This window comes from Macrosteles quadrilineatus, unplaced genomic scaffold (genome assembly GCF_028750875.1).
Source record: "Macrosteles quadrilineatus isolate MER2022 unplaced genomic scaffold, UCM_ALF_1.0 Scaffold_8__2_contigs__length_117827958, whole genome shotgun sequence".
In the NCBI taxonomy this organism is placed as follows: domain Eukaryota; kingdom Metazoa; phylum Arthropoda; class Insecta; order Hemiptera; family Cicadellidae; genus Macrosteles; species Macrosteles quadrilineatus.
The window spans coordinates 52,882,834-52,895,789 of NW_026542601.1; the positions used below are offsets into that span (position 1 = coordinate 52,882,834).

Below are 12,956 nucleotides of genomic sequence, written 5' to 3' on the forward strand. Positions count from 1 at the left end.
TACAAAACGAGAGATTCGAAAAACAAAACCAGTATAGGAACAATAACAATGATGCAATGCAGTAGCCGAGTGAAACTTCAGTAAAGAGGCAGAACAAACTTCATGAAAAACAGATAAACTTGCAGAAAAATAACAATATGATAAACTCTGTACAAGAACAAGATATAACAATAACAACAGGATAGACTATATTAACAAAAATAAATAACAATGCAATAAATAGAAAGTTTGGAAACATGCAAAGATTATATATATATATTATACCTATATACTTATATAGCTATACACGCATTTGGCTCGCTGTTTTTGTTTGGGTGGGGGCTAATTAGCAGTAGGCTACCGAAGGAGCCTGGCTGATGGGCACTTTCAATGTTATTCCTCATAAGAATTATATTGGGGAATAATTCGAAATGGTGGGGGAGTTGGATTATGAAACTTTTCCATTTTTCTCATGGTTTTGGCATCAGACCTATACCATCGAAAATTTCAAGACCCTTGCTCATCTAGAAGTGGTTTAGAATCAGGCCCCCGTTTATGGATACTGGGAATTGTTTAAATGTGTAAAATATCAATACTAAGTAGGCGATTGAACAACAGGGGTGTATGGGTTTAATTTCAAAATGCCATATTCCTAGAACACTTCAAGTGTAACAACCCAGGCCAACAAATCTGCCTACTGTCAAATATCTAACACGTCTGAAAGTTATTTAATCCCTTACACACAGAGTGACCATAAAAAGTAAGGGAGAAATCAATTGGGGGGGGGGAGGTTAAATATGGTAATAATCCAAATAATTTCTTAGTTTTAAGCCTACGACTAAACACCGTGCAAAATTTAGTCTTAGGCAATATATATTTATGGGAGGGGGGATTGCAATTTCAAAAATTCCACATTTCTCCAAGTCTTTATCACATTTTGGACTGTTAATACAATAAGGATTGAATTGATTATTGAAACATTTACCTTGAACATTAGGGTTTTTTTTTCATTTCATGTTCCCTCTTATTTACTTACATTTACGCTCCTTGATAGTATTGTTCGTATGATGATGTATAAGGTAGATATTTCAAATACTCAAAAACTTACACGTGTACACATTAATTCAACATTCCTCCCGTATTTTAAACCAACAATAACAGACTAACATAGTTATAAATCTATTGTTACTATAAATACAAATACGGCGTTATAACAGTATCGAAAATAAGTAATTTCCAACACAACCCTGGGCATTCCAATGTTGTATTTATCGACACATATACCTGCTGCTGTGGTTCTATATATCATTACTCTCCAGGGCTCGATGAATCCGTTTCATTGCTGCAACATTCTCTATTTTGCTTTGTTTTTATTTTTGTATCATAAAAATGTAAAGATAGGTAACGATAGATTTTTATATATTTTTCCTATCTGGTGTAGGCTACTTATGTTCCATTTGTGTATAACCGATAAAGAAGAAAGCACAACGCAATACACGAAAGTACATCTTTTGCAATTCTAATGTAGAAGGCGTCGAATGGAAACCAAACGTAATGTGCTGATTTTTAAGTAAAAAATCAATAGTTTATAATTAATATACTATTGAGTATAGTTTCACTATATACGTACTACCTTTAAAGCTTCTTAAAAAAAACACACTATCCATTAAGTTATAATCGCAAAAAGATAAAAAGAGCAACTAAATTGTACAATATTTTATACTACTGCTATCAGTATATTTAACATTCCTGGGACAGTTAAATATATCGAATAGTAATCAAGATAGAGCTTAAAACATGATTCAGTGATTTGCTGAGGACGGCCAGATAGGAGTAAGAAGAAAGACTGGCTGAAACACTTCCTGGAGACAAGTAGGGGATTCCATGGTTCCATTCTCTCGCTACCTAATCAAAGTCACTATAATATTCTTTTCACCACACTATGATGTTTTAGATATTTTACATACGTTAATTGGTGGCTGAAAGTTACGTTTTGCCACAGCTGTCATAGTCATTTAGGGACAGAGCAGATTTTTACATCCCTAGAGCCGCAAAGTCAGCTGCCCGCTTACTTTCTTAAAACATTAATGCATGTTAAATCTAAATCAGTATCCAAAGCATTGCAATAGAATTGTTTTATTGTAACCGCTGCCTAGCAACTATTTATTATTATTTTTGCTGATTCCTCAAATTATTTCTTCACATATCCTTAAAGTTGTAGTTCTGTTGACTGTTAGTGTGCATTATTATTGGGGTGAATAGTGGTAATAGGGTATAGTGTGGTTAAAAATAGCGTCCGTACCACGGACCGAAATGGTTTTGCAGCTCTCGAACTTAAAAACTATCTCGAGCCAGCAAAACCTCATTTTTGGCCCTAGGTACGAAATATATACTATTTCCCGTATCTCATTGTGTGTCTTAATTTATCGTCACAGACAAATGTCCAGAACAAGCATTTACAAAGAATAATTACAATAACAATAAATCTATATTTATAAATCTTACTTTAAAATGTTGATTCTTTCAATATAGATTGTGAAAGCCTGTCCCATCTTCAAAACCACGAGCTGGTCTCCATTTCTTCCTAGATTGTCTTAAACCATAAACACATGCTTGTCTCTCTTAAAATTGAACAAGTCAATCTGACTCTTATCCAATTTACAACCAGGCTGTAGGGTCTGCCTCATTTTTCAGATAGCCTCTCAGTCAATGCTCTTATCAGGGTCTGAAATTCGTTCAATATGATTCCACTGATGTTGTAAGGGGAGTGAAAGAGGCATTTCGGCGTTCAAAAGCTGACGTGTTTTCTTTTCTTCCTCGGTGGTTTTTAAGACATTTTCCTGAGGTTTGGAGACATATGATGGAGCATTGGTGTCTATGACACGAATATAAATAATGCTTCCCTTGTGTCTTCCATACTTCTCTAATTACAGGTACATTCAATTTCATTCTCAGCTAGGAGGGGCGACGTTTCCTGTGTCAATACATTCATAGTTATTTCACGTTTCAGTCTACAGAAAAACAAATCGAATATATTATCGATTTCTGTGTTTGTCTGTTGTCGGTAACATACACGTGCTTTCGTTCGTGTTTTATAAGAAAACGAGACCGCCGTTGTTAATGACACGTTTTTTCAATGTTCTAAATATTGTTGAATGGGTGCCTCTACTTATACGTTTCCTTTTCGTTGTGATTAAAATCAATTTAAGACGTGTACACACTTCATTTGGTACGATGTTTAACATATTTTATTCGCTGAAAATGAATTTGCGGATTTAATTGCACATAAAGGTTATCTGAGTTACATACATGACAATTGTTTAAGCCGCCATTTTCAATTTTTTAAATACACCCTATATAGGGCTCCACGCCACGGAGACGGTGGTACTTGGTTATAACCTACTACTGTAGTTGCTTTTCTAAATCTGTCCAGCTTATGTCACCCACCTGCCTTGAGAATGTTGACCTTGACGCTAGAAAGTATTAGGCCTACAACAGAAATCGAATAGAAACAAATTCCGAGGACTCTTCATTGCGTAATTATTATGAATATAGCTGAAACTTCCGAGTACCATTAAGGGAAAGTGAATATAAAATTAACATATAGCCATTGAATAATTGGATTTGGAAAACTTAGCTAATTAACTAAATTCATGAATGTTTCACTACATTGCCAACTACAGTAGATATCCATCAGTACAGCGACCCTTCTTTCCCAGAACATCTGGTCCTCTCGCGAGACATGCGACAAGGACAAACTCTATTATTAGGCCTATTTAAACCCGTTTAAGGTCAGTTTCCTATGTTTTCCCTTTAGTTCGTACTACGATTGTCTTTACAAGTAGTCTTTATAAGTACATCAGCTGGTCCAGAGGTTATGAGTTCAAATCCCGCCAATCGCCAACAGGTGACAATGTCGTAATCAGAAATCATAACTTCATTCTCATGCAAACTGTCAAACGTCATACAAAGTGATATCAACTAAACTAAACTTTTAGAACGATAAAAATAAAATACATGACATATCAATCGTACAACTACTGTAATAACATAAGTTCGCTCGTATTGTTCAGGTCGATTCTTTTGAACTTTTGCAGCCTAAACGTAAACCAAAATATATTGTATAGCTATCGGATATATTTATTTACAGAAGACCCCCTACAGTTCTCATCCGCTTAGGCCTACCACTGAAGGTTCAGAGGCAAAATGGGTATGATTAACATACTACAGATCTTTCCTTGGTGTAAATTAACAGCTTTATGGAAACGATGGTTTTCTTTGGTCTGCTAACATTGAAAATAGCTACTTTCTGTATTTATGTATTGATAAGACGTTATGAACATAATTTGATCAAATTTGGAAAATGCATTAGTTTCTTACAAAACTATTAACGTGTTAAAAAAAAAACACTTTTTTAACCCTTGCTGGTGCACCAAACCTAAGTAGGTACTCCTTAAACTAATTCTATTTAAATAAAAAATGTGATATTTTTAAGGAGACATTTTAGTGTAAATCCAATCAGGCAAATGGAGATTCGCTTAGTCTGCAGGTTTGCTATGGCGGGGGTATTTTAAATATATAAGATGCCCATATATTAAACACGGAAAAGGATATCAATGGGAAATATGAGCTATATTATCATGAAAGGTATCAGCCCAATCCGACCAGTGCTGTAGATAGTAGGTGTTTGAGCCCCAAACAAACACACAAACTGTCAGCTTTATAATATTAGTATGATGATATGATGTCATTATATGCCAAACATGGTTAACTGCTACGTCATTAAGACTAATCCTTGACCATTAATAAACTAATCAACCAATGGACTAATCTACTGCCTATTCATTGAATAGGTTCAACGTAGAGGGAAATTCATAAAAGGTTGGAATTTAGGAAAGGTTAGACACACGAATTTCACCAATATATTGTACCAAATTCTAATTATATTTTTTTAGACATTTTTTTCATTATTTGTAAAACTGTGTGACAATTTGTCTACCTTTCACCATTATGATCTCTACGATACTATTAAGTTATGAGATGTAAATACTCCCTAGGCTTTTTGTAAATGAAAATCGAATGAAAGGTGAATATGATATAAGATATGTGACTTGTGTAGCGTTGTTACTGAGACCAGGGCCATTCTTTAGCCCGGACCATTTAGTCTAATCAAATATAAGTCTAATCAAAAATCTTACCGGCATGACATATTAATTGCGACGTTGGTTGTTATGCCAATTTAAATGTACCCTTCTGAAGTACCTACTTAACCTGTACTTAGCTCTTTTATTTTTATGGTACAAAAAAGCGTAGAAAAGTATATCAATTTTATTTCGCAATTAAATCGTTGTTACATAGTTAAATATCCACACACACCTTCTCAGTTTTAAATATTTTGTCAACTTAATTAATAGCCTAACTGGAAAACGATCAAAACACTTAGAACGCAAAAACTATTTTTAAAACACAAAAAACATTGACCTCTGCAACAATGTTATCATTTTATGTACCAAATAATGACTAATTGACATTACAACATTGGCAGCGAAATATCTTCCTCTGTGGGTCCGAAGTGTCTTGACCTTTACGATAACGACAACCTTGAATCTTGAATGTTTTCAGGCAAAGCCTAATCACAATCGTATCATGGGGATTCCACGAATGTGGTTGGACGATTCCGTTGCGCCTGCGCTGCTGTGAGTCATAGTTTCGTCTAGCCGGTCGTCAAGTCAATGTAGACGTTGACGTTGACAACAATCAATGGGACAGCCCAGTATTGGTTGTAGAGGGGATGCTAGCCGTAGACGTATACGTACTGCCGTAGTGGTGGGAGTTGGATCTTACGATATAACCCGTCATTTCCACGGCCATTGTTACAGAAACAGTCACCAGTGAAACTGTAGCGAGTGGTGGATCAGTAAACATGGTAAGGATAACAGCTAATTTTAGGTTATTGTTTACCAGTACCGGTAGGTTTTGGTAGTGAATTAGGCACCCATGACCCTGCAGCGCGAAGGCTTTCATAAAGATAGGCAACAATAAGAAAGGCCAAAAATAAACATGATAACGAATTGTAAATAGTTTGTCATAGTAAATGCTGTACAAACGAATGAACGAATGATTGGCCTGTCGGTTGTTGTACTATTACTTAGAAATGTTAGGTAGTGTTTTGTTGGCGCTCGTTGAATGATAGACAGGCATTGTTGACGGTGGTGACCGGAAAAGAAAAACGTGCAAATATGTGTGGGTTTGAGTCCTTGGAGGCTAGTGGCTATCTTAGATTAATTTCTAACCACTCTGAAGAGTTATTTATCATCCTAAAATATAATTTTTTTATACCAAAGTGATTTTAATTTAAATACCTATACAGGGCGCTATGAGATCAGAATTTTTTCTTTGTGGTTTTGTAATAATGTTTTCCAAGGGAGTTCTTGGAGACTAACGGTTATCTTGGATTTGCTCACCATAAGAGCAATATTAATTTCAAACAGCCACTGAAGAGTTATTTTTACAACCTCAAAATATTCATTCGAAAGCCAAAAAGTGATTGAAATTTAAATATTCAGGGCACTATGAGATTAGAAATTGTCTATGTAGTTTTAGCGAATTTCCCTATAGGGAAGTAGCTATTACCGTAGGTCTCATGGTAAGACCTAGGCCCGGGACCGATTTACTTTTTCGTTTTGATGTCCCCAGAGGCCAAAAACACCATTCTTTCAAATTTTAATATATATCTATATATAGGGTTTATGGGGGGTTTTATGGGGTAAAAATAGGTTTTTCCCATTTGTGACCCTAAAAACACAAAATTTTACAATTTCTTTTCAAACCATTTTGTAGAGCTTAAACAAACAAATAATTTAGTATATTGAAGCGTTATTATGTGCCTAACTGTTACGGAGAAAATTCAAAAAAATTGCAATTTTAAAATTCCCATGTTATTCTTATGGAGAATAAGTCAACTGTTGTAGTTTGCTTGTTTGAACATATTTTGATCAAATTTGGAAAATACATTAATTTCTTACTAAACCACAGTACCTTTTAACATTTTATATAAAAAAACTTGTTTACCCCACTGTTGCAGCAAACCTAAGTACTCATTAAACTAATTCTGTTTAAATAGGGAATAAATGTGATATTTTTAACGAGACATTTTAGTTTAAATCCAATCAGGCAAATGGAAATTCGCTAAGTCTGCAGGTTTGCTGCGGCGGGGGTATTGTAATATGTTGAGAGTTTGCACAGCTAGGCTCGAAGGACTATTATTTTATTCGTCTTCACTTTAGGAATCTTCAATAGTCCCGGGTTTAGAGAATTCTTTTCGTTTTTCAGTTGATCACTTTTTTAGGTTAAAGAGATAATTTGATCATAAAATGCTATGAACTGTGAAAGTGAAATAGTTTAAAACATTTCAATGTAGTAAATAAATACTGTAATTACTTTTACACAGTGAAGACTAGTTGTTTTGCTACTCATTATTGAATTCAATAAGCCTAGTTATCATACTCTCAACTGGCCAACAATCGGACCTCAAAGCAAGATATTCCCTAGGAATTTTCCAAGATGATTAGTCTTTGGTTAATTGCTATTTTTGTTTTGTTGTTTCACAGTTCAGCAGATCTGGATGATATACATTAATGGCTATATAGAGTTAAATCACATGGTTAGGTAGTGCCAAAGTGCCATTTTTAAACATCATTTTGTAAACACTGATAACCAAATTAGAGAATTGTGATTTTTAATAGTTGGTTCAGTACAATAATACTTGTTAACCTATATTAATTTTGAGAATTTGTTGCTTTTAAAAGACAATTGGCTTTTTGCATTTACATAAATAAATTTACTATGGTAGTGTTCTAATATTTAGCAAAAAATTACTTAAAAATGTTTTAAATTTAAACAAGTGTACCCGTTGCTCAAATCAAGCAAATGCTGAGTATTAGATGAGTTATTTCAAAACAGAGTGAATTCGAAAAATAACTCTTTCAATGATTTTAATTAATTTATAAGATTTGACTTATTATAATATTAAGTACCTATCTTCTGGAAGTACACAATCAATATTAATAAAAGCTCTTTTTAAACAATATTTAGACTATTGTAAATAGTAAGTTTTCCAAAGAAATTTTTGTTTAGTGTCTCAGGTTGCAGGAAGTACAGGCTCAATTCAATTTCTCGTCGTATTCCCAAACATTTTGAAAAATTTAGACCGCTTCCCCTTTGTAAACTGTTCATCACTTATAATGCCACTGGCATAGACACTAAAAAAATCTGGAACAAATGTTTAACTTACTAAATGTTTCTATAAACTCTTTGTATTTTGTTGAAATTAAAATGAAATAATGATTTTCAGACTTTTCATTTTATGGTGCTATGCTCCCTGACGGCATGTGTCCTGGGCCAAGGATACTTGGGTTCTCAAGACCCTGGGGTACTTCCTGTATACAACCAGCCAGAACAGAGGATAGCCGACTCCCTCACACGGACCGGACCTCTAGACAACGCTTCTCAGGACCAGGTAGTGTAGAAAATAAAGAACATTTACTCCTCAGAGCTTTGAACATGGGTAAAACTACACAGTCCATTCCTATGGACATGTTGTGGCCAGTTTCAAAACCAAAATGAACACAGTTGAATTGGTGTGAGCTATATGCCAATGCACGGATTATTGATTTATATCAAATCAACTTTTTAACCAATCCAAACTGATAGGACAACTTCTTGTAAGATTACTTCTAACTATTAGCCTACTGTTACACAAACCAAGGGAGAAGAGAAAATAGTAGAATTTCAGACTGTATGTAATACCATAGACTAACCAACACAAGTAGACTTCTCATCCCATTGCAAATTTTGAAGCTCGTTTTTCGTGTCTAGTTCATGTACGTGACACAAAGGCGCTAGTGTCGATGAAACTTTGTTTCCATTATTTTAGGGTTAATTTCTTGATTTGTGCTTTACTGTTTGGTTATATAACTAGGGGACAAGTTATTGTTTATGATTAGATCGTATTATTTGGTTAAACGAGGTTTTAAATGGCTGTGATAACGGGAAACAAATTGTAAACAAAACACGACCTCTATATAAACCGTACATGAACTAACAATAAAATTGTCTTCAGCTGTTCCATAAGGATAAGAAATCTACTAAGGGAGTACCTATGTTTTATCCATGGTAATACTCTTTCAACTATCTCTACACAGCTGATCCATGTAGATAAGATGTCTACTTTAGTATTCAAAAGTCAATGATAAAATTAAGAACATTAACTCCTTAGTTAGGGTTATCTTCAGATAGTTCAGTTCCACTTCCCATCAAATTGTACAATCTAAAGCCTTTTTTAATGCTGTTTCAACTAAATGATTGCCTTCTATTATTAGAAAGATACAATTTGTTCTTACTGTTTGGCTATAGTACCAGTATGTAATATTTTGTTTATAATTATATTGTTTTATTTCCAAGAAACAAATAGTAAACAAAAATGTGCCCTCAACATAAACATATAAAACTAATCTTAAAACGATGTCCATGTGTTTCGTAAAGATGATAAATCCATTTGCAAGAGATCACAATATTTCATGCAGTAAAACTGTAACTGTAAGCCAAGTGCCTTGTATGAATACTATACTCCGTTCAAACAGCCGTGGCACCTGAGGGATTAGGATGCCCCAAGGGTCTCCATGGGGTCTCCTAATCCATCAGGTGCCACGGCTGTTTGAACGGAGTATAGCAGAGTAGGCTACCCGTTCTTTGTACGGGGTTGGCATAAGTATAGAATGCTTATTGCAGTTATGGGAGAGGACACGATTTAAGAAAATTTGGTTCTTTTAATATATACGGTATGCTATAGTATAGCACATCTACCATAGACATAATGTTCTAACACTGCACCTAAACCATAGAAAAAGATGAAGTTCTCATTGTGTACCACAGCTTTAGTTGCTAGTTGGTTCAAATTAGCTGTTGTCATAAATGCAAAAAAATAATAGTGCTGCACCCTGTTGGTAAACCTTATAACTTTTTAATGCTATTAATATCATAGAACCAACTTCAAAATTCTTTAATTCCTTTTAAATATGAATACTCATGAGGTTAACATGGGAAAATCCAGAGCCACTGTGGTGGAGCCCGAGAGGTTTTTGAGATAAGAATATGTCCATCCATGATAGTGTTCCTTTTGATGTACTACGGTACTACGTAAACTATCATACTATGGCATTGAAGATGGCACAATAAAAATTATTCAATCATATTTGTATGACAGAAAACAGTATGTATCAGTTAAAAATAAATGTTCTGCTATGAAACCTGTAGAGACCGGTGTCCCTCAGGGTTCTGTTTTAGGCCCTTTCTTTTTCTTAGTAGGCCTACATATAAACGCGACTTTGTCTCAAAATCCCAATATCCATTCAATAATTTATGCTGATGACACCACTTTACTAGCCAGTCACAAAAAATTAGAGTACCTGAATCAGGTCACTGTAGAAGCTGAAGAACAAGCTCTCGCTTGGTTTTCTTCAAATGGGCTACATTTTAATCTTGAAAAGACACAATATTTGACAATGCGAGCCTCAAGCAGGAAATTAGACTAGATTCTGTCAAGCTTTTAGGATTTCATATTGATTCAAAATTAAGTTGGTCAAATCATATTGAGGCGGTTTGCAAAAAGTTATCAAGAGTAGATTGCTTATTATGGAAATAAAAAAAAAAATTGTTAACCATGAATATTTGAGACTATCGTACTTTGGTCTGTTTCAGTCTCACATACTCTATGACATTCTAGTTTGGGGACATTCCCCTCATGTAGCTGATATTTTGACGATTCAAAAAAAGGCAGTTCGTAATATTGCTAATTCAAGATCCCTATCTCATTGTAAACCTCTTTTCATACAATTAAAAATTCCAACAGTAATTAATTTGTATGTTTTTCAAGTATTACTCTACACCAAGTAAAACTTGCATTCTTTCCCCCTTAGATATGACACTCATGAGTACAACACTAGGGGTGGAGGCAAGCTCAGGATGAAACCTCATAGACTGGCTAAAACGGGTGACTCCTTCAAAATCAACTCAATTTGCATTTTTAATAATCTACCTGACAGTGCAAAATTTGTTGATTATAATATTTTTTTTTAATATAATTTATAATTGGCTAATTCAAAATCCTTTTTACAGCATAAGTGACTTAATCAAGTGTAATTTTGATGTTAAATTTTAAATAAAATAAGTTATTATGCCTAATTAATTGTATTTTTTGTAACATTTTGATGTATCAGAAACTTGATTGTATTTAGATGATTATTTTGTAATGTACCGGTATATGACGTGTCCTATTTCTTTGTAAAAAGATCAATGGAATAAATTATTCTTATTCTATATGTTTATCGGGAATGTGAGCTATCGCTATCATCATACCAAATTTAAACCCTGTCGGTTTAGTATTTTCACTTTAACATCCATCCATCCGTCCATACATCCAAACTTTCTCACTTATAATATTAGTAGGATACTAAAACAAAATGAAATTTAAGGAGAGATGACAAATAATTGAAACACTTTAGTATTGAAAGAACAAAATTAAAATAAAACATAAACAACAAGTCAGCTGGACAGCTTGTTATCTAAAGACAGAAGCAGCAGATTAGTGGTAGAACCATAGCCACAAAAACTGTATATTAAAATACTATTACTAAAATTAACTGAATTCAATCCCTGATTAATTATTGAGTTAAATTAATTATGTTTTAGTCTGGAGCTGTAGAAGACCCTGAAGACAGTCAGACTACTCCTAGAGCTCCTACTTCTACAACTGTTATCCCTACTAGAAGAGGAGGACCTTCAAGGAGAACTCAAACTGGGGTACAGAGAACATCTCAAGATAGACTGCAAAATGTACCTCAAAGTGGACAACAAGACGGACTACAGAGTTTACCTCAAAATGGATTTCAGAGAATACCTCAAATTGAGCCACAAGACGGACTACAAAATGTACCTCAAAGTGGATTCCCAAGTGGATCACTAAATGGGCAACAAGATGGACTACAGAATGTACCTCAAAGTGGATTTCAAAGAACACCTCAAAACGGACTACAGAATGTACCTCAAAGTGGATTCCCTAGTGGATCGCAAAGTGGACAACAAGACGGACTACAGAATGTACCTCAAAGTGGATTTCAGAGAACACCACAAAACGGACTACAGAGTGTACCACAAAGTGGACTCCCAAGTGGATCGCAAAGTGGACAACAAAACGGACTACAGAATGTACCTCAAAGTGGATTTCAGAGAACACCACAAAACGGACTACAGAATGTACCACAAAGTGGATTCCCAAGTGGATCGCAAAGTGGACAACAAGACGGACTACAGAATGTACCACAAAGTGGATTCCCAAGTGGATCGCAAAATGGTTTTCAGAGGAGGCCTCAGAGTGATTTTCAAAATGTTCCTCAGAATGGATTTCCCAGTGGAACACAAAACGGATTCCAGGGGCGACCACAAAATGGATTTCCTAGAAGACCTCAAAATGGATTCCCAGGAAGGTCTGATGGATTTAACCCTGGATTTGACCACCCAGATCCTTTCCGATACATTCATCCGGAGTTTGGTTACAATCCTGATCATTATCATGGACACCCTGCATCTCAAAGGCACATCCCAGGACACCAGCGCAGGTTTTAGCACTGTTGGTTAGCTCAGTTATTTATTGACATAGTTTTTACTGCAGTACAAAATTAGGATTTTTTTTATTTTTGCAAATAAAAACAATTGTTTATACTTACTAGTTTATTTATTGGACACCACTTAATAAAATCGAATAAGTGTAAACTATGGCCGATGATTCTTGACGTTTCTCTTGAAATCAAATGAACTTGAAAGAAGAATTCTTAATTTTAGCTGGCAATGTTATGGTCCCATTATCATCCCATCTCTTAGATTTACACTTCCTGAAAACTTGCAATGTGTGAATAGATTTC

At 34.7% G+C, this 12,956-nt stretch overlaps 1 protein-coding gene across 3 annotated transcripts; it reads left to right on the top strand.

Annotated features, from left to right (window-relative positions):
* The first annotated feature begins 5,730 nt into the window (after positions 1–5,730).
* Positions 5,731–12,756, top strand: LOC129000872 (uncharacterized protein DDB_G0284671-like). Of its 3 annotated transcripts, none has more exons than XM_054427931.1 (4): positions 5,731–5,905; positions 8,333–8,497; positions 11,728–12,031; positions 12,080–12,756. In XM_054427931.1, exons 1-4 carry the CDS (start codon positions 5,903–5,905, stop codon positions 12,658–12,660), a joined length of 1,053 nt encoding a protein of 350 aa, XP_054283906.1. In that variant the 5' UTR covers positions 5,731–5,902; the 3' UTR covers positions 12,661–12,756. The 3 variants fall into 3 exon arrangements, with proteins under 3 accessions (XP_054283906.1, XP_054283907.1, XP_054283905.1); XM_054427932.1 differs by having other exon boundaries at positions 5,735–5,905; positions 11,728–12,277; positions 12,338–12,756; XM_054427930.1 differs by having other exon boundaries at positions 5,735–5,905; positions 11,728–12,756.
* The last annotated feature ends 200 nt before the right edge of the window (positions 12,757–12,956 follow it).

Coding starts and splice junctions, on each gene's coding strand:
- LOC129000872 (XM_054427930.1), top strand. Junction 8,498..11,727: donor ACAACGCTTCTCAGGACCAG/GTAGTGTAGAAA, acceptor ATTATGTTTTAG/TCTGGAGCTGTAGAAGACCC.